The 22,851-nt window shown below is 37.2% G+C and overlaps 1 protein-coding gene and 1 pseudogene across 3 annotated transcripts in view; one reads left to right on the forward strand and one right to left on the reverse strand.

Annotated features, from left to right (window-relative positions):
* The window catches only part of KIF3A (kinesin family member 3A), an 82,439-nt gene that overhangs the window by 18,776 nt on the left and 40,812 nt on the right, over positions 1 to 22,851 (forward strand). For all 3 annotated transcript variants that reach the window (XM_004279902.4, XM_033405886.2, XM_049707245.1), the window contains exons 3-4: positions 10,194 to 10,338; positions 10,471 to 10,555. In XM_004279902.4, the coding sequence (XP_004279950.1) occupies positions 10,194 to 10,338; positions 10,471 to 10,555 (230 nt within the window). The remainder of the gene's footprint in view (positions 1 to 10,193; positions 10,339 to 10,470; positions 10,556 to 22,851) is intronic.
* LOC101269830 (14-3-3 protein beta/alpha-like) lies at positions 5,725 to 6,800 on the reverse strand (annotated as a pseudogene).

The following is a 22,851-nucleotide window of genomic DNA, read 5'->3' on the forward strand; positions in this document are numbered from 1 at the left end:
ACCCATTTTAAAAATTGGTTGCCTGTGTTCTTATTATTGAGTCATGCTCTTTATATATTCTGGATTCATATCTGTGATCAGAAAATATTTTTCCCAGTCTGTGGCTTGTCTTTTCATTTTCTTAGTGGTGTTTTTTTGAAGGGAAAAGTTTTGTATTTTGATTAAGTTCAGCTATCAAGTTTTCTTTTATCACATGCTTTTGGTGACATAGCTCAGAAATTTTTTCCAAATCCAAGACCACAAAGATTTTCTCTTATGTTTTTATCTAGAAGTTGTAAACATTTTAGGTCTTACATTTAAGTCTCTGGTCCATTTTGAGTTAATTGTTATATATGGTATGAGGTGAGGGTCTGAGTTTTTTTCTTTTTTTCTACCCTCTGCCCCCTTTTTTTCCCTCGTTGCCTATGGATATCTAGTTGTTCCAGCACCATTTGTTGAGAAGACTTTTCTTTCCCTATTGAATTAACTAGGTGCTTTTGTCAAAATTCAACTGACCACAAATGTGTGGGCTTATTTCTGGATTGTTTGTTCTATTCCATATTTGTTTGTTTATTTATTTATTTGGCTGTGCTGTGCTGCACATGGGATATTAGTTCCCTGACCAGGGATCAAACCCGTGCCCCCTGCATTGGGAGCATGAAATCTTAACCACTGGACCACCAGGGAAGTCCCATAGAATTCTGTAATATATAATGCAGTTTACTGTGCATTATTCAAATGTAGTTTAGCTGTAACTGTTTGGACTGTAAATTACAAGTACATAATCCTTCTACCATTTGAAAAAGTTTTATTTAATTAATAAACTATTTTTAGCGCAATTTTATGTTCACAGTAAAATTGAGCAAAGTACAGAGAGTTCCCATATATCCCTAGTCCCCAGAATGCACAACCTCCTCCACTGTCAACATCCTGCACCATAATGGTTACATTTGTTAAAATTGATGACCCTGTATTGACACATCATTATCATCCAGAGCCCATAGTTTACATTAGGGTTCACTCTAGGTTTTGTACATTCTGTGGGTTTGGACAAATATATAATGACATGTATCCACCATTGTAGTATCATACAAAATTGTTTCACTCTATATAGTATGTTGCCTTTTCAGATAGATAACTTTCACTTAGTAACATGCACTTAGGTTTCCTCCATGCCTTTTCGTGGTTTGTTAACTCATCTCTTTTTATCAGTGAATAATATTCCATTGTCCTTATGAACTGTTTATCTGTTAACCTGCCTACTGAAGGACATCTTGGTTGCTTCCAAGTTTTGGCACTTATGAATAAAGCTGCTATAAATATCCACATGTAGGTTTTTTGGTGGACCTTCTGCCATTTTAAATATATAGTTTGGAAACGAGGAGACTGGGTAAAATCTCAGGTCATTTTTAGTTTTTAAAAACTAACATTTTAAAAGAAGTTCATATTGAACAAAATGATAGCATTAGATTTTGTTAAGTTTGGCATTTAAAAACTAGAAATTTGGACTCTCATCTCTGAAAATAAGATGAGATTCTTTAATTTTAGGGGATTCCTGGTCCTCCTTTCCCAGCTCTAATATAGTAAATTAGTAACCTTTTCATTAAAAAAATTTTAATTTAATTTTTATTTTATATTGGAGTATAGTTGATTTACAATGTTGTGTTAGTTTCAGGTGTACAGCAAAGTGATTCAGTTATACATATACATATATCCATTCTGTTTCAGATTCTTTTCCCATATAGATTATTACAGAATATTGCGTAGAGCTCCCTGTGCTATACAGTATGTCCTTGTTGATTATCTATTTTATATATATGGTATATGTATATGTTAATCCCAAACTCCTAATTTATCCCTCCTCACCATGTTTCCCCTTTGGTAACCATAAGTTTGTTTCTGAAGTCTGTGAGTCTGTTCCGGTTTTGTAAATAAGTTCATTTGTATAATTTTTTTTTAGATTCCACATAGAAGTGATATCATATGATATTTGTCTTTCTCTGACTTCACTTAGTATGATAATCTCTAGGTCCATCTATGTTGCTGCAAATGGCATTGTTTCATTCTTTTTTATGGCTGAGTAATATTCCATTGTATATATGTACCCCATCTTTTTTATCCATTCCTCTGTTGATGGAGATTTAGATTGCTTCCATGTCTTGACTATTGTAAATGGTGCTGCAGTTAACATTGGGGTGCATATATCTTTTCAAATGATGGTTTTCTCTGGATATATGCCCAGGAATGGGATCACTGGATTGTATGGTAGTTCTATTTTTAGGTTTTTTTTTTTTTTTTTGATGTGGACCCTTTTAACGTCTTTATTGAATTTGTTACAATATTGCTTCTGTTTTATGTTTTGGTTTTTTGGCCATGAGGCATGTGGGATCCCAGCTTCCTGACCAGGGATTGAACCTGCACCCCCTGCATTGGAAGGTGAAGTCCTAGCCACTGGACTGCCAGGGAAGTTCCTATGTTTAGTTTTTTAAGGAATCTCCATACTGTTTTTCATAGTGCCTGTACCAATTTACATTACCACCAACAGTGTAGGAGGGTTCCCTTTTCTGCACACCCTCTCCAGCATCTACTGTTTGTAGACTTTCTGATGATAGCCATTCTGACCAGTGTGGGGTGATACTTCATTGTAGTTTTGATATGCAGTTCTCTAAAAATTAGCAATATTGAGCACCTTTTCATGTGCTATTTGGCCATCTGTATGTCTTTGGAGAACTGTCTATTTAGGTCTTCTGCCCATTTTTTGGTTGGGTTGTTTGTTTTTTTGATACAGAACGGCATGAGCTGTTTGTATATTTTGGAGAGTAATCCCTTGTTGATCACTTCATTTGCAAATATTTTTTCCCATTCTGTAAGTTGTCTTTTCATTTTGTTTATGGTTTCCTTTGCTGTGCAAAAGTTTTTAAGTTTCATTAGGTCCCATTTGTTTATTTTTGTTTTTATTTTCATTGGGAGGTGGATCCAAAAAAATCTTGCTGCAATTTATTTCAGAGTGTTCTGCCTATGTTTTCCTCTAAGAGTTTTATAGTACTCAGCTTTACATTTAGGTCTTTAATCCATTTTGAGTTTATTTTTGTGTATGGTGTTGAAGAATGTTCTAATTTCATTCTTTTACATGTAGCTGTCCAGTTTTCCCAGCACCACTTTTTGAAGAGACTGTCTTTTCTCCATTGTATAGTCTTGCCTCCTTTGTCATAGATTAATTGACCATAGGTGCATGGGTTTATCTCTGGGCTTTCTATCCTGTTCCATTGATCTGTATTTCTGTTTCTGTGCCAGTACCATACTGTTTTGATGACTGTAGCTTTGTAGTATAGTCTGAAGTCAAGGAGCCCAATTCCTCCAGCTCATTTATTTTTCTCAGGATTGCTTTGTCTATTCGGGGTCTTTTGTGTTTCTATACAAATTAAAAAAATATTTTCTAGTTCTGTGAAAAATGCCATTGGTAATTTGATAGGGATTGCAATGAATCTGTTGATTGCTTTGGGTAGTATAGTCATTTTGACAATATTGATTCTTCCAATTCAAGAACATGGTATATCTCTCCATCTGTTTGTGTCATCTTTGATTTCTTTCATCAGTATCTATAGTTTTCTGAGTACAGGTCTGTTGGCTCCTTAGGTAGGTTTATTCCTAGGTATTTTATTCTTTTTGATGTGATGGTAAATGGGATTGTTTCCTTAATTTCTCTTTCTGATCTTTCATTGTTAGTGTATAGAAATGCAAGATTTCCACATATTAATTTTGTATCCTGCAACTTTACCGAATTCATTGATGAGCTCTAGTAGTTTTCTGGTAGCATCTTTAGGATTTTGTATGTATAGTATCATGTCATCTGCAAACAGTGACAGTTTTACTTCTTCTTTTCCAATTTGGATTCCTTTTATTTATTTTTCTTCTCTGATTGCCGTGGCTAAGACTTCCAAAACTATGTTGAAAAAAGTGGTCAGAGTGGGCATCCTTGTCTTGTTCCTGATTTTAGAGGAAATTCTTCTAGCTTTTCACTGTCGAGAATGATGTTAGCTGTGGGTTTGTTATACATGGCCTTTATTATGTTGAGGTAAGTTCTCTCTGTGCCGACTTCTGGAGAGTTTTTATCATAAATGGGTTTTGAATTTTGTCAAAAGCTTTCTCTGCATCTGTTGAGATGATCATATGTTTTTTTTTAACTGATAAAATTTTTTTTTTTCACTTTTGAGTTTTTACAGTTTTCCTGTTTATTCGTGTAAGGTGGAAACTAGAACTGTTTAAAAGACGTACACAGATCGAGTACATCAATAACCAGGGTTTTTTCTTTTTTGCTATACTATTTTCACACCTACAGGTGTGCTTGCTAGGCAATATAACCATCACAGAAGCAAACATGAGGCAGAATACTGGTGAGGAAAAAGCGAGAGAGAGCTACCAGATATACAGACAGGCTCGTTCTACATTCACTACTGTGTTTTCAAGTGCCAAGTATTAACTGCACATTTTTGTTCAGCTAGAAAGAAGAGGGATTTTTTCTTTTTTTCCCTTTTGGTTTGTTTGAAATCAGTGCATGAATGTTTCTCATTTCAGCAGATGGACAAACAGATGGACACTATGGCTATGGGAAATGTTCAGGGGAGGGAGGGGGATACTGTGAGACTGCTAGGCCTGGCTATTCCCAACTCTCCCCATCACAGTGTTCATGCAACTTCCCTGCATTATAGGGTCTTGTTGAAACGTGTCTGTGAGCTTGATGGGATGGATACACTTGGGAGAGCTGGTGACAGGTGCTAACAAGCATTATCAGGTCTGGCTGCAATATAAGGAGAAACCATGGATATTTAAAAATACGTTTTTGAGTCAGATCTTGGTGTGACTGAAGAGCAACCACCGTTCTGAGAACTGGAAGAAGACAGAGCTGAGATGCAGGAAGCTCTTTTCAACTCTCTGTAGCAAGGCTGGCTCACTGAAGTGCTCACCAACATCCCTCACCCCCTCCAGGCCCCCTGTCCCTGCTCATCTAGTACTAAACCGTGAACAAAAGGCAAAGAGAATGCACAAAGAAGAAAATGTAAGGAAGAAGAAGGACAAATTTAGAGAGAGAAGAGAAAACCAAAATCAATAGTCAAAAAGGACAGTGGGAAAGAATGTTTAGATTTCAAAATTTTAAAGCCCCGAGCTAGGAAGAACCCAAAGACTGAGTACTTACTCCTCAAGTGAAAGGCAGTCTCTGCAGAACATTATTCTTAGAGGTGTTACCCAGGAAACAGATAAGGCCATTAGTAAGATACATGGCTTTTTTTTTCCTTCTTGAGCTCATGGTTACAGGGAAAATGGATTCCACTACGGAAGCGCAAGCTGCCAGTCAGTAACATGCTGCTGTAGGAAAGGGGTTGGAGTCACGTGTGGTCTATGAGCACTGGACCTTTGCATGGTGTCATAACCCAGTTATCTGCCACCAAGAATGTTAATTTCTGGCTTCAACTTTCCTCAGAGGAAGACACTGTGGCCATCCGCAGTCATGAACTTTTGAGTGGCAGCAGCCCCAATGGGTCAAGTGTCTACAAGCCCTGAACAGAACAGGCAGAATCACTGTGAATTACCATGAAACTCGAATGCCAAACTAGAGGTTTCTCACTCCAAGTCCCAGTGTCACAATATAATCTCTATAACTTTCTGTACAACTTTACAATGGAACTGTATTTAGTGACTGTTTTGAATTGAATTAAACTTTCCGAAAAGTTACACATAATTCAGGTCTATTTTGTTTTCTACCAGTGAGAGTGCTGCTAAATTACAAAACCCCATAATCACAGTATTGTTTTTTAAAAAAATTAAACACACAGTATTCCTGTCAATGTTAATCCAAATCAAAACTTCAGAATGCCGTGGCATTTATGTGACCAATCTGAGTTTTACATACAAATACCAGCTGCTTATCCCATGGACCATTTTTGCTAGACTGAGGCTGTGAAAAACTGAAAGTTGACGTACGATTCTTTTTTTTTTTAATTGCACAAAGGGATATACGTGAAGGGTACAGAGTGACACTGAAGAGATCACAGGGCATGACAGACATTAGTTCTCTCCCTCCCCAGCATCTCCTTCGTCTCCCTGGTTTTCCGACGTCCACAGAGTGAGATTGTCCCTAAGCAACTGCATGATTAGGATGCTGTCTTTGTAAGACTCTTCATTCAGTGTGTCCAGTTCAGCAATCGCTTAATCAAATGCTGTTTTTGCCAGGCTGCAAGCCTTTTCAGGAGAGTTTAGAATCTCATAGTAAAAGATGGAGAACTTAAGTGCCAGGCCCAGTTGAATTGGGTGTGTAGGCTGCATTTCTTTCTTACTAATTTCAAATGCTTCCTGGTAAGCCTGCTGTGAGTTTGACACAGTGGTTTGTTTTTTATCTCTAGATGCCACCTCAGAAAGATATCTAAAATAATCGCCTTTCATTTTCAAGTAGAACGCCTTACTTTCTGGTTGTGTAGCATTGGGAATAAGGTACTTGTCCAACAGCTCCAGAACATTGTTGCAGATGTCCTGCAGCTCTGCCTTGATCTTCTCACGGTATTCTTTGCACATCTGCTGCTTCTTCTCATTCCTCTCTGTTTTCTGTTTGATGCTGGAGATGACACGCCAGGAAGAACGGTAGGCACCGACCATGTTCTTGTAAACAACAGACAGCAGTTTCCTCTCCTCATTTGAGAGCTCGTGCCCCTGCTCCATGACTGCCTTCACGGCCGCAGCCATGTCATCGTAGTGCTCCGCCTGCTCGGCGAGTTTGCCTTTCTGTACCAGCTCACTTTTATCCATGGTCATTCCTGTGGGAGGACTGCAGGGGACAAAGACACTAGCGGAGCTCCGGGCGTGGTGACCGCTTCCTTCCCAAGCCCATTACTCCAGCGGTGGCTGCAGTGGCGGCGGCGGCAGAATCGGTGGCTGCAGTGGCGACCTCGGCTCCGGAATCGGCGGCTGATCATATGGTTTTTATTCTTCAGTTTATTAATGTGTGTATCACACTGATTGATTTGTGGATGTTGAAGAATCCTTGTATCCCGGGGATAAATCCCACTTGATCGTGGCTTATGATCCTTTTAATGTATTGTTGGATTCAGTTTGCTAGTATTTTGTTGAGGATTTTTGCATCTATGTTCATCAGTGATATTGGCCTATTTCTTTTTTATGTGGTATCTTTGTTTGGTTTTGGTGTCAGGGTGATGGTGGCCTCATAGAATGAGTTTGGGAGTGTTCCTTCCTCTGCGATTTTTGGGAAGAGTTTCAGAAGGATAGGTGTTAACTTTTCTCTAAATGTTTGGTAGAATTCACCTGTGAAGCCATCTGGTCCTGGACTTTTGTTTGTTGGCAGTTTTAAAATCAGTTTTGATTTCAGTACTTGTGATTGGTCTGTTCATATTTTCTGTTTCTTCCTGGTTCAGTCTTGGAAGGTTATATGTTTATCCATTTCTTCTAGATTGACCATTTATTGACATATAGTTGCTTATAGTAGTCTCTTATAATCCTTTGTATTTCTGTGGTGTCCGTTGTAACTTCTCTTTTTTCATTTCTAATTTTATTGATTTGAGCCCTCTCCCTTTTTTTCTTGTTGAGTCTGGCTACAGGTTTATCAATTTTGTTTATCTTTTCAGAGGAACCAGCTTTTAGTTTGATTGATCTTTTCTATTGTTTTGTTTCTCTCTGTTTCATTTATTTCTGCTTTGATCTTTATGATTTTTTCCTTCTACTAACTTTGGGTTTTGTTTGTTCTTCTTTCTCTAGTTACTTAATATCCTTTTTAAATTAGTAATATTCATATATTTAATACATTCATAGAAATTGCATTAGGTATTAATTTTGAGCTCAAATTTCTTTTTGGTATTACATACTGGTAAAAAACATGGGCTATGGAGCCAACTGGAGTGTGTTCAGATCTTGTTTCTACCACTTATTATGTCATTGAGCAAGTAACTCAACCTTTCTAAGCCTTTGTTTCCTCAACTAAACTGTGGGAATATAAACATTGCCTAGCTCTTAGGATTGGGGTGAAAATTAAATAGGAATGCATGTAAAGTACATGACATAGCACCTAGCAAATGATCAGTAAGTGGTAGCTGTGGTGTCTTTTCTAAAATGCAGTACATGAGTTCATGATATTTTCAGCTCCTTGGAATGCAGTAAGTTATATTCTTAATGCAAGAGTTTGAAATATTTAGTGAGTTAGAAAAAATTAAGACTTTTTAATTATTCCCATGTATAAAAATGGTTTCTGTTGTGATTAATTTATTTTCATAGAAAGTCCAAAAATGACGACAAGTTGTTGTTAACTGAATAGAGTGGTAGTAGTTGAGAAACGTTTTTCATTTATGCTGTCACTTTCTAGGCTATCTTCTCATACTGTACTGTCTCCTGAGGAAATCTCATCCACCTCCATGGCTTCAGTGGCAAATGAATCTCATCCATCCTCCTGCTTGCTTGACACATCCATTTGGGTGTATCGTAGACTAAAGCTCAGTACCCCCAAACTAAATTCATGATCTTCCCTTTCAAACTGTTACTTCTTCTAGTGTTGTTCACCATCTCAGTACATGGCATAGCCATACATCCCTTTGGTCAAGCCAGAAATTGAAAGTCACCCTCAATTCTTCCTTTCCCCTGGTCCCCTTACGACTATTTTCCAGGTCGTCTTGATTCTAACTGTTAAATATCTCTGACATCCTACTGTTAAATATCTCTGAAATCCTTCTACCTTTCTCATCCCCTTCTATTTATTGTCAGCACCATCTCTCATCTGGCTAACTACTTCAACCCTCTAACTTATTTCTTCATGTCTCCTCTTGCTTTCTTCCAATTCTTCGTATACAGTATAGCCAAAGTGACTATCATGTCACTCCTCTGATTGAAAAATCATTCTATGGCTTCACTTTGTTTTTAGCATAAGCTCTAAAAGCCTTAAGATGTTCTTCATCATCCTGTGTGATTAGGCCCCTGTTAATTTCTTTAGCTGTATCTGCATCCACTGTCCTTTTCCATCTCTGTTTCTTCCATTCTGGTCTCATTACGTTTCTTCAAAATCTCCATTCTCTTTTTTGCCTCTGGCTGTCCACTCTGTTCCTATCTAACCTTGCTTATCTTAAACCTTACCTCTTCTGGAAAGCCTTCCCTGACCTCTTCCCCTTTCCTCCTTCATCAGTTCTCCTGCCCAGATTATGTCCCTTACTCTCATCTAGAACTCCGTGTTTCTCATTTCCCAACACTCATCCTGCTTATAATTATTTGGCTAGTATGTCCTCCCCAAGATGACATATCATAAGAAAGATTGTGTTTGTCTTGTTTGTCATTGTGTCCCCGGTGCCTAGCACAATGCCAGACACAGGTGTGTAGTATTTGTTGAGTGAATGAATTTGGCTATTTAGAAAATTTTAAGTTGTATCTGTAATTACTTGTAATAATTGTATTGTCACCTTTTTTTGTTAATTCCCCCTATTCCTTACAACTGTTACTGAAAACATTTTATTTCGAAATAATGTACTTATTTTAGGAATAAAAAGAAAAAAACTACCGTTTGCCAGGCGTCATGTTGGTCACTTGAAGTAAATTGTTTCATTTGGTTCTTACTATCAATGTAGAGTATTCATTCTTTTTTTTTTTTAAAAAAAAATCTTTATTGGGGTATAATTGCTTTACAATGGTGTGTTAGTTTCTGCTTTATAACAAAATGAATCAGTTATACATATACATATGTTCCCATATCTCTTCCCTCTTGCATCTCCCTCCCTCCCTAGAGTATTCATTCTTATCCCCATTTTGCCATTGAGGAGATAATCTCTGGGTATATACTTTCTAAGGTCAAGTCTCTGAAAAATGGCAGATGTGTGGATTCATGTTGAGGTCTTTCTATTCTAGAACCTGTGTTCTCTTGCTGTAATTATACTACCTTCTCCAATTTAACGTCCACATTAAGTAATTAATATACACATTTTAAGAAATTTCTTATGATTAGCTAAAGTGTCAGATTTTGTATTTATTTCATTGACTCTAGTTCTTTAACAGTGCTATGCTCATGTGGCATACAGTACATCTTGTAATTGTTGATAATAAAGGTGAAATTTGTACAAGAATAAACTTTAAATCCAGGGTAGAAATTGCATCACGGTGTCAAAGGAATTAATTTTAAGAGCTATTGGTCTGTAGCATGACTCTGTGAAGTGATTGATTCTCTTCATCATTTTCAGGGACTATTTTTGCATATGGACAAACTGGAACAGGTAAAACTTTTACCATGGAAGGTGTTCGAGCTGTTCCTGAACTTAGAGGAATCATTCCAAATTCATTTGCTCACATATTTGGTCATATTGCAAAAGCAGAGGGTGATACAAGGTAAAAGAGAATTCTTAATATTTTCTAATATTGAGAAGTACAAGCATAAGAAAGATGTATAAATTTTATAAACACATTTAAAAAACTGTTCTAATATTTCACTGGTTTTTTTTTAATGATGTTTTATTACAGATTTTTGGTTCGAGTGTCTTATTTGGAAATATATAATGAAGAAGTTCGTGACCTTTTGGGCAAGGATCAGACACAGAGGTTAGAGGTATGGATAATTGAAATTGGAGCATTTTCCAAAGCATTAGAATGTGTACTGAATTAAGCTCTTTTTTGAACAAAAGGTACTTTAAATATTTTACTTATTTTTTGACCATGTAATATAACATAGTACAAAAATAAAAGTATTTTAAACATTTATGCATTGGAAAGTCTTGTTCCTACCTCATTTCTCCCCACCCTAAGATAACCACTTTCAGTATCCTTTCAGTGTTCTTTATGTAAATACAAACAAATACAATTTTATTTTTACTCCAAAAGTAGGACACTGTATACATTGATATGCACCTTTTTTTTTTTTTTTTTTTTTTTTTTTTTTTTTTTTTTTTTTGGTACGCAGGCCTCTCACTGTTGTGGCCTCTCCCGTTGTGGAGCACAGGCTCCGGACGCGCAGGCTCAGCGGCCATGGCTCATGGGCCCAGCTGCTCTGCGGCATGTGGGATCTTCCCGGACCGGGGCACGAACCCGCGTCCCCTGCATCGGCAGGCGGACTCTCAACCACTGCGCCACCAGGGAAGCCCCGCATCATTTTTTTAATTAAATTTTTTATTGAGATAAGTGTAAATTCATATGCAGTTGTAAGAAATAATACAGAGAGATTACCCTTCACACAGTTTTCCCCAGTGGTAACATTTTACAAAGCTATAATGCAATATCACAACCATGATATTGACCTTGATGCAATCCACAGATCTCATTCAAATGCCCCCAGTTTTTCTTGTAGTCATTTGTGTTGTATACTATTTTATCATGTGTAGATTGGTATATCCACTACCACAGCAAGGTACTAAACATCTCAGATATGCCTTATGTTGCCCTTCTATAACCACATCCACCTCTCCTGTGACCACTCCCCTCTGTCCCCATCCCTAACCCCTGACAACCCCTGACCTACTTTCCATTTCTACAGTTTTGTCATTTCAAAATGTTATGTAAATATAAACATACAATATGTAACCTTTTGGAATTGTCTTTTTTCACTTGGCATAACTCCCTAGAGATTCATCCAAGTTGTTGCATGTATCGATTGTTCATTCATTTTTATTACTGAGTAATATTGCATGGCGTATTTAACCATTCACCTGTTGAAGGACATCTGGGCTGTATACAGTTTTGGGCTATTATGAGTAAGGCCACTATGAATATTAACACACAGATTTTTTTGCAAATGTAAATTTTCATTTTCTGGTATGAATGCCCAAGAGTACTCCAGAATTTATTTTAAGTCAGAAGTTTTTAAAGTGTCAAAAATATAGGTATTAAGACTAATCATGAATGTAGTCATGAATACTTGTGTTTTCAGTCTTTCTTTTACCTGAAGGAAAAACCACACTTTCTGATTGAGAAACTCTAGTTTGTATACTTCTGGGTAATAGATTAGCACTAAAGACTACTTTCATCCAGCATCTTAGAAAAGGGAACTGTGAGATTATATGCATAAATGTCAGATAATCACAAAATTTGTGAATTGGTACATTATGGTTTTAACTGACAAGTATAGCTGATTCACATTCATTATTTTTTAATTGAGATATAATTTACATAGCATAATATTCATCCTTTTAAAGTGTACAATTTAATGATTCTTAGTATATTCAGAAAGTTATGCAACCATCACCACTATCTAATTCTAGAACATTTTCATTACTCCAGAAAGAAACTCCATGGCCATTAGGAGCCACTCACCATTCCCCCTCTCCCTCCTGGTAACCCATAATTTACTTTTTGTCTCTATGGACTTGCCTATTCTGTCCATTTCATTTAAATGGAATCATACAATTGTGGTCTTTTATGTCTGGCTTCTTTCACTTAGTATAATGTTTTCAAGATTCACCCATGTTGTAGCATGAATCAGTATTTCATGTTTTTGTTTTAACAGCCTGTACACGTTTTTATATGAATACACGCATACCTCGTTTTATGGTGCTTCACTTTATTATGCTTTGCAGATACTGTGTTTTTTACAAAATGAAGGTTTGTGGCAACCTGCATCAAACAGATCTGTTCAGCTCCATTTTTCCAGCAGCATTTACTTACTTCATGTCTCTGTGCCACATTTTGGTAATTCTTGCAATATTTTAAACTCTCCACCAGCAAAAAAATTATGACTCACTGAAGGCTCAGGTGATGTTAACATTTTTTAGCAACGAAGTATTTTGAAATTAAGGTACATACATTTTTTTAAACATAATGCTGTTGCACACTTAATAGACTACAGTATAGTGTAAACGTAACTTTTATATGCAATGAGTAACCAAAAAATTCATGGTACTAAGTTTATTACGGTGGTCTGGAACTGAACCTGCAATATCTTTGAACTGTATATTTTTTCAGTTCTCTTGGTTATATATCAGTGAATGTAATTGTTAGATAATGTGGTAACTGTATTTTTAGGAACTGCCAGACTGTTTCCCACAGTGGCTGTACCATTTTACATTCCTATCAGCAATGTAAGAGGAGTCCAGTTTCTCTACATCCTCATCAACACTCGTTATTATCTGTCTTTTTTATAGCCATTTTAGAGGGTATAAAGTGGTATCTCATTGTGGGCTTGATTTTCGTTTCCCTGATGGCTAATGATGATGAATATCTTTTCACGCCATTTGTGTATCTTCTTTGGATAAATTTCAGTTCGGATCCATTGCTCATTTTTAATTGGGTCTTTGTCTTTTTGTTATTGAGTTGTAATAATTCTTTATATATTCTAGATACAAGTTTGTTAACAGATATATGGATTTACAAAAATATTCTCCCATCTGTGGGATTGTCTTTTCACTATCTTGATGGTGTCCTTTGGAGCATAAAAATTTTAAATTTTCATCATGTCTGGTTTATCTATATTTAGTTTTGTTGCTTGTGCTTTTTGGTGTAGTATCTAGGAAATCATTGCTTCATCCAAGGCCATGAAGATTTATGCCTGTGTTTCCTTCTAAGAGTTTTATAGTTTTAGCTCTTATATTTATGTCTTTGATTCATTTTGAGTTAATTTTTTATGTACCATGTGAGGTAGAGGACCAACTTCACTTTTGCCTACGGAATATCCAGTTGTCTCAGCACCATTTATTGAAAAGACTATTTTCCCCTCATTGCACTTTGCTTTTTTCACTGAACAATGGATTGTGGCAATTTTTCCACATCAGTACAGAGAAAGCTTCCTCATTCCTTTTTTTTTTAAAGGTTCATAATATCCTTTGTATGCACATAATTTTAATTTATTTAGCCAGCCCTCTGTTGATGAACACTTGGGTTGTTTAAGATCTTTTGCTGTTACACACAATTCTGTGCTAAATAGCCTTGTACATACAGCATTTCATACATGTGCAAGTATATCTGAGGATAAATTCCTGAAGCAGGGTTGCTGAGTCATGTGGTAAATGATTAGTAACTATTGCCAAATATATTAATATAGTGTATGAGACACTAGGTTTAGTGTATGAGACAAATGGTTAGCCTTTAAAATATTAACATTGGAATTTTGATAGAAATTGCATTGTCAGTAAAATAATTAGAGAATAATGGTAAGAGTAGTCACCATTGTAGAATGGTGTAGAATACACTTAGAATAACAGCAGCTACTATTACTAAGCTTTTATAATGTGGCAGTAGGCATTCAGTACAGTAAATTGTGGTAGTAGCACACACTTTATTTCATTTAATCTTTTAGCAGTTCAGTTTTGTTATTGTAAAAAAATGAAACCTAGAGGGGTTTCCTGACTTGCTCATGTCGCAGGTAGGTGGATTAAGGATTAAAGGGTGATTTCTGAGGTTTTACCATCTTAGCTTGAATTCTGGCTTTGAGTTCTTAAGCAAGTTACTTACCCTCTATGAGCCTTAGCTTTGCCACATGAAAATGGAAATCATAAAAGTATCTACTTTATAGGATTATTGCCAACATTAACAAATTAATACAAAGTTTTAAAATCATTGATTGACACGTAATAAAGTATTCAATACATTTTAGCTTTTTTTTCTTTTTAAGTTTACTATATAAGCTGAGCTTTTGGAGCAGTATATTACAGGCTTAGGTATTATTTGTGTTTGTTGGACCTTAATGAAGACTTAATCTATAATGATAATGTGTAGACAGCAAATATAGAGATAAGTTTCATTTTTGCTAGTTGTCATCTTTGGTTTTGATGGATACTTTAATTCTGTGCTTTTTACCTTTTAAAAGTTTATTATTTTATTGCATAGATTATTAGAATAAAAATCATTTGGACAGATTTTCCATTTTTGTAACAGTAATTATAGATCAGATTTATTCTCAGGAACAGTCTTGTCAATGGTTCTCAACCACATTAGACCCAATGCCCCTTTTTTATAACATATATCTTGTAATGCCCCTTTGACTATCCTGAAATAAATTTCATAGATGATGAAATCTATCTACACACATAATTTAAAAATTATCAATATACTGCCCTATTATAATATAAAAGAGAATAAAATTACTTAAAAAATAAAGTACTTGTATTTCAATATATAAATGCTTAGATGTGATCATACTCAATGACATAATGAAGTAGTCAGAAGCATATATAATCGTTATGATTGTAGCAGCTACAAATGCAGACTATTATAAGTCTGTTGTATTGGTGATCTAAACATCTTGATTGGTGTTACTGTCAATGACATGGTCTTTTAAAATAGTAACTAGCTCTTGGTAGAGTTCTGAGGAAAATAAAGTAGTTCTTTCCTCAGTTTTCCTGCATTCCTATATTATTATTATTACCATGGGAAAGCACTTAGTCTTCATATGTACAATAGAGTTAGGGTTTAGATTCAGGTAATTATAAATTGTTTTTTCACCCATGTTAATATCTGGTAGGACATTCAGAGTTGCACGGGACAGTTCATTGACTGTGACCCATTTCATTTCAAGGTGTTTAGTATCCCAGGCCCCTGCCTATGAATACTAATAGCGTCCTCAAGTGAACCAGAATGTCCCCCACAAACTTCTAAAACATTCTGGGCAGGGGAGTAACTGCTGCCATTGAAATTCATTGTTTTGGCGTTATAAACTGTTTGTTATACAAATTAAATTTCTGTGTTTTTGATAAAAATTCTTTGCTAGCATTACCATCCAATTTTTTTTTTAACTTTCATAAACAAATAATAATAGACAGTAATACATACCACTCACTCACATTCATGTGCCTCATTTCTAGGTGAACTTGCTGGCACTGACCCAGACTCATGACTGAATTTAAGCTATTAGTTTTTAGGAGTGTCTAGACCACATTTAAGTTACCAGGACTCTCTAACAAAGGTAAAGACCAAGGCCCTCTAATGAGAGTCAATATCAGGGATATCTCTGAGAACGATTAATCCTTTAATTTCCTTTTTTTCCTCCTGGTGGGATCTCCTCCCAAACCAGGGCCAGGATCCCCTAATGAGGGTCAAAACCAGAGAGAAAACAGGATTCAAACTCGTGTACTAAGACACCCGAGATAAAAGTCAAACTAATTCCAGAAGGCTCACTTTGATACAATATCATAAAAGCCTATGCATAAGGAATTTTATCCCATTTTCTTTCCCTTTTAAAAAACAGTTCTAGTTGAATGTAGGTATTATAGTCTAAAGACCACTGAGGGGCCATTGTTCATCAGAGCCTAAGGAATATTGGGGCCATGTGGTGTTACAGTAAAATATCATTCTCTTTCTTTTCATGGGAGCATAGCTGCAGTTCTTCCAGTTTTGCAAAATCCACCCTAGGGGACTACAAGATAGAACAGAGCTCTCATTACCCATTATTCTTTCACACGGCTGCTATTACCAGAAACAGACAGACTGGCAGATCAGTATCCAGAGTCTTCTCAGGGTCACAGTTTCCTAGAATGAGAATGGAAAGTTTCCTACCTACCATTCCAGACAGGGGTGCAGATGAGCCTTGGTCTAACAGGGAGTTTCTCAATTACTGCTCAGGCAGTGCTGGATGGCCAAGGGACTCCTTGATCCAGAAGGGAAAGTCCAATTAAAGTGGTACTCTGCTCAAAACAAGATGACCATGTCATACACCTTCCCCCACAAAAAAGTAAAATTCCAATCAAGGCAACCCAGTAGGGAAGAATGCCCTGGTGTTGTCACACACGAGGTTACACCACTTACCAGAGACGTCTTACACAAGTACCAGAGCCTTGTTTCCTTTACCAGTGAATCGAAAACATCATGGGCCAGTGCTGCCTAGTTAGTGGCAAGCACTTGGGGCTGTCCCTGAGACAAAAGTACTCAGGCACCTGCAGGACAAAATCTGAGTGCCAGTGTCAGCCCAGGGCTGATGTACCATGAGTGAGATGCCACTCAGGATGACTGTCCCTTCATGGTCACCAAAATTGTTACTGAACCAAACTTGGGTCTGCTTGTGTGCCACACAGCAAGGCAAATTTACTGACACTGGATTGTGTTGAAGGAAAGTACACTGTTTTATTGCAGGACACCAAGCAAGCTCATGTTCAGAAGGCTCAAACTCCCTAATGGCTTTTTTTCAGGGATGGGTTTTTAAAGGCAACATTTGCGGTGAGTGTTGCAGGGTGCATGACTTCTGATTGGTTGGTGGTGAGGTAACGGTGATACTTTGGGAATCTTACTGGTTTAGTCCAACCTCCTGGTTTAGTCCAGTCTGAGGTCTAGTGCTTGTGGTCTGCCTGTAGTCATCATCCTCAACCTGGATGGGGGTCTTGGTTTCTACAGAACAACTCCAAGATACACATCAGATTGTTTTATATATTCCTTGAGGAGGAACTAGGACTCTGTTTTATACCTGAACTATTGTTTCAGCTATAAAAAGCAGTTTTTTGACTGGTTTTCTTTTGTTTCTGCATTCCTTCACTTCCTTTGTAACTGCTTGACTCTGCTCTTTGGAATTCAGGAAAAGCCTGGGAGACTAAATCCTTTTTCTACAAACAAGAAATGGGGGATGTGGAGGGGCTTTTTTTACCTGGGCGGGTCCCGCAAAAAAGGTCCCTGCCTTTTTTTATTTTATTTTTATTGGAGTATAGTCGATTTACAATGTTGTGTTAGTTTCAGGTGTACAGCAAAGTGATTAAGTTATACATATACATATAATTCTAATCTTTTTCAAATCCTTTTCCCATTTAGCTTATTACAGAGTATTGAGTAGAGTTCCCTGTGCTATACAGTAGGTCCTGGTTGGTTATCTATTTTAAATATATTAGTGTATATATGTCAATTCCAAACTCCCAATTTATTCTTCCCCCCAACCTTTACCCTTTGGTAGCCATAAATTTGATTTCTAAGTCTGTGAGACTGTTTCTATTTTGTAAATAAGTTCATTTGTATCATATTTTATAGATTCTGCCTAGAAGTGATATATGATATTTGTCTTTCTCTGACTGACTTCACTTAGTATGATAATCTCTAGGTTCATCCATGTTGCTGCTAATGGCATTATTTCATTCTTTTTAATGGCTGAATAATATTCCATTGTATAAATGTACCACATCTTTTTTTTATTAATTTATTTATTTTTGGCTGTGTTGGGTCTTCGTTTCTGTGCGAGGGCTTTCTCTAGTTGCGGCAAGCGGGGGCCACTCTTCATCACGGTGCGTGGGCCTCTCACTATCACGGCCTCTCTTGTTGCGGAGCACAGGCTCCAGATGCACAGGCTCAGTAGTTGTGGCTCACGGGCCTAGTTGCTCTGCGGCATGTGGGATCTTCCCAGGCCAGGGCTCAAACCCGTGTCCCCTGCATTGGCAGGCAGATTCTCAACCACTGCGCCACCAGGGAAGCCCCAACCACATCTTCTTTATCCATTCTTCTGTCGATGGACATTTAGGTTGCTTCCATGTCCTGGCTATTGTAAATAGTGCTCCAATGAACGTTGGGGTGCGTATATCTTTTCAAATTATGGTTTTCTCTGGATATATACCCAGGAGTGGGATTGGTGGATCATATGGTAGTTATGTTTTAGTTTTTTAAGGAAGCTTCATACTGTTCTCCATAGTGGCTGTACCAATTTACATTCCCACCAACAGTGTAGGAGAGTTCCCTTTTCTCCACACTCTCTCCAGCATTAATTGGTTGTAGAATTTTTGATGATGGCCATTCTGACTGGTGTGAGGTGATACTGTGTAGTTTTGATTTGCATTTCTCTAATAATTAGTGTTTTGTTTATCTAATACTTGGTGCTTTTTAGCCATCCTGTATGTCTTCTTTGGAGAAATGTCTTATTTAGATCTTCTACCCATTTTTTGATTGGGTTGTTTGTTTTTTGATATAGACCTGCATGAGCTGTTTGTATATTTTGGAGAGTAATCCCTTGCTGGTCGCTTCGTTTGCAAATATTTTCTCCCATTTTGTAAGTTGTCTTTTCATTTTGTTTATGGTTTCCTTTGCTGTGCAAAAGCTTTTAAGTTTTAATTTGGTCCCATTTGTTTATTTTTCTTTTCATTACTCTAGAAGGTAGATTGAAAAAGATCTTTCTGCAATTTATGTCAAAGAGTGTTCTGCTTATGTTTTCCTCTAAGAGTTTTATTGTATTCGGCCTTACATTTAGGCTTTTAATCCACTTGAGTTTATTTTTGTGTATGGTGTTAGGGAGTGTTCTAATTTCATTCATTTACATGTAGCTGTCCAGTTTTCCCAGCACCACTTATTGAAGAGACTGTCTTTTCTCCATTGTATATTCTTGCTTCCTTTGTCATAGATTAGGTGACCATGGGTGCATGGGTTTGGTCTCTTTGTATTTTCTTTATCTTCCTGGTTCAGTTTTGGAAGGTTGTACCTTTCTAAGAATTTGTGCATTTCTTCCAGGTTGTCCAATTTATTGGCGTATAGTTGCTTGTAGTAGTCTTTTATGGTCCTCTGTATTTCTTTGTATTTCTTTGGTGTCCATTGTAACTTCTCCTTTTTCATTTCAATTTTATTGATTTGAGACCTCTCCTTTTTTTTCTTGATGAGTCTGGCTAAAGGTTTATCAATTTTGTTTATCTTTTCAAAGAACCAGCTTTTAATTTGACTGATCTTTTCTATTGTTTTCTTTATCTCTATTTCATTTATTTCTGCTCTGATCTTTATGATTTCTTTCCTTCTATTTGGTTTTGTTTGTTCTTTCTCTAATTGCTTTAGGTGTAAGGTTAGGTTTATTTGAGATTTTTCTTGTTTCCTGAGGTAAGATTGTATTGCTATAAACTTCCCTCTGAGAACTGCTTTTGCTGCATCCCATAGGTTTTGGATAGTTGTGCTTTCAATTTCATTTGTCTCTAGGTATTTTTTAATTTTCTCTTTGATTTTTTCAGTTATCCATTGGTTGTTTAGTAGCATATTGTTTAGCCTCTACGTGTTTGTGTTCTTTATAGTTTTTTTTCCTTATAATTGATTTCTAATCTCAGAGCATTGTGGTTGGAAAAGATGCTTGATATGACTTTTAAAAATATATTTATTTATTTTTGGCTGTGTTGGTCTTTGTTGCTGTGCGCGGCCTTTCTCTAGTTGTGGCGAGCGGGGACTACTCTTCGTTGTGGTCAGCGGGCTTCTCACTGCGGTGGCTTCTCTTGTTGCGGAGCACAGGTTCTAGGCACATGGGCTTCAGTAGTTGTGGCACGTGGGCACAGTAGTTGTGGCTCTTGGGCTCTAGAGCTCAGGATCAGTTGTGGCGCATGGACTTAGTTGCTCTGCAGCATGTGGGATCTTTGTGGACCAGGGCTCAAACCTGTGTCCCCGGCATTGGCAGGCGGATTCTTAACCACCGCACCACCAGGGAAGTCCTCATATGATTTTAATTTTCTTAAACTTACCAAGTCTTAAACTTACCAAGTCTTTGTGGCCCAGCATGTGGTCAATCCTGGAGGGTGTTCCATGTGCACTTGAGAAGAATGGGTATTCTGCTGCTTTTGAATGGAATGCTCTAAAATATAAATTAAGTCCATCTGTTATAATGTGTCATTTAAGGCCTGTTTTTCCTTATTGATTTTCTGTCTGGATGATCTGTCCATTGTTGAAAGTGGAGTGTTCACGTCCCTCACAATTACTGTGTTACTGTCACTTTCTCCTTTTGTGGGTCTTAACATTTGCCTTATATATTGAAGTGCTCCTGTGTTGGGTGCATATATTTAGAATTGTTATCTTTTTCTTGGATTGATCCCTTGATCATTATGTAGTGTCCTTCTTTGTCTCTTGTAACAGTCTTTATTTTAAAATCTGTTTTGTCTGAAACGAGTATTGCTACTCCAGCTTTCTTTTGATTTTCATTTGCATGGAAGACGTTTTTCCATCCCCTCACTTTCAGTCTGTATGTGTCCCTAGATCTCAAGTGGGTCCCTTGTAGACAGCATATATACAGGTCTTGTTTTTGTATCCATTCAGCAGTCTGTGTCTTTTGGTTGGAGCATTTAATCCATTTACATTTAAGGTAATTATTATTTTTTTTAAGGTAATTATTGATATGTATGTTCTTATTGCCATTTTGTTAATTGTTTTGGATTTGTTTTTGTAGGTCTTATTTCTCCCCTTCCTCTTTTGTTCTCTTCCTTTGTGATTTGATGACTAACTTTAGAGTTGTGTTTGAATTCCTTTTGCTTTTTTGTGTGTGTATCTATTGCAGATTTTTGATTTGCCATTACCATGAAGTTTTGATCTAGTATTCTATATGTAAACAAGATTGATTTAAGTTGCTGGTCTTTTAATTTCAAATGCATTTCCAGAATCCTGCATTTGTACTCTCCTCTTGATTGCTGGTTTTGATATTGTATTTGTGTGTGGATGATTTCCTACCTTTAATTTATATTTGCCTTTACTGGTGAGCTTTTCTATTCATAATTTTATTGTGTGTATTTACGTCCTTTTTTTTCTGCCTAGAGAAGTTCCTTTAGCATTTGTTGCAAAGCTGGTTTGGTGGTGCTGAATTCTCTTAGGTTTTGCTTGTCTGGCAAGCTTTAGATTTCTCCATCAAATCTAAATGAGAGCCTTGCTGGATAGAGTATTCTTGGTTGTAGGTTCTTCCCTTTCATTACTTTATTTTTGTTTGTTTGTTTGAACATCTTTATTGGAGTATAATTGCTTTACAGTGGTGTGTTAGTTTCTGCTTTGAATCAGCTATACATATACATATATCCCCATATCCCCTCCCTCTTGTGTCTCCCTTCCACCCTCTCTATCCCACCCCTCTAGGTGGTCACAAAGCACTGATTTCACTTTAAATATATCATGCCACTCCCTTCTGGCCTGCAGAGTCTCTGCTGAAAAATCAGCTGATAACCTTATGTGGATTCCCTTTTAAGTTATTTGTTGCTTTTCCTTTGTTGCTTTTAATATTTTTCTCTTTGTCTTTAATTTTTGTCAATTTGATTACTACATGTTTTGGTATGTTCCTCCTTGGGCTTACCTGGCCTGGGACTCTCTGCACTTCCTGGACTTGGGTGACTGTTTCCTTTACCATGTTGGGAAGTTTTCAGCTATTATCTCTTCAAAGGTCCTTGAAGGTCCTTTCTCTCACGCTTCTACTTCTGGGATCTCTATAATGTGAATGTCAGTGTGTTTAACATTGTCCCAGAGGTGTCTGAGACTGTTCTCATTTTTCATTCTTTTTTTAAAAATTCTGTTCCACAGCAGTGATTTCCAGCGTTCTGTCTTCCAGCTTACGTATCCATTTTTCTGCCTCATTTACTCTGCTATTGATTCCATCTTGCGTATTTTTCATTTCAGTTATTGTGTTGTTCATCTCTGTTTGTTTGTTCTTTAGATCTTCTAGCTCTTTGTTAAACATTTCCTGTATCTTCTCAGTCTGTGCCTCCATTCTTTTTCTGAGATCTTGGATCATCTTTACTATCATTACTCTGAATTCTTTTTCGTGTAGATTGCCTATCTCCATTTCACTTAGTTGTTCTTCTGGGGTTTTATCTTCTTCCTTCGTCTGGGACATAGTCATCGGCCATCTCATTTTGTCTACCTTTCTGTGATCGTGGTTTCCATTCCGCCAGCTGCAAGGCTGTAGTTCTTTTTGCTTCTGCTGTCTGCCCCCTGGTAGATGAGACTGGTCTAAGAGGCTTGTGCAGGCTTCCTGGTGGGGGGAACTGGTTCCTGCCCACTGGTGAGTTGAGCTGGGTATTGTCCCTCAGGTGGGCAGGGCCGTGTCAAGGGGGCTGTTTAGCAGGCAGCTGTGGGCTCAGGAAAACTTTAGGCAGGCTGTCTTCTGATGGGTGGGGCTGTGTTACCGCCCTGTTGGTTGTTTGGCCTGAGGAATCCCACCACCGGAGCCTACAGGCTGTTGGGTGGCGCCAGGTCTTGGTGAAAAAATGGCAGCCTCCAGGAGGACTCATGCCAGTGAGT

Source organism: Orcinus orca, chromosome 3, assembly GCF_937001465.1.
Source record: "Orcinus orca chromosome 3, mOrcOrc1.1, whole genome shotgun sequence".
Taxonomy (NCBI): domain Eukaryota; kingdom Metazoa; phylum Chordata; class Mammalia; order Artiodactyla; family Delphinidae; genus Orcinus; species Orcinus orca.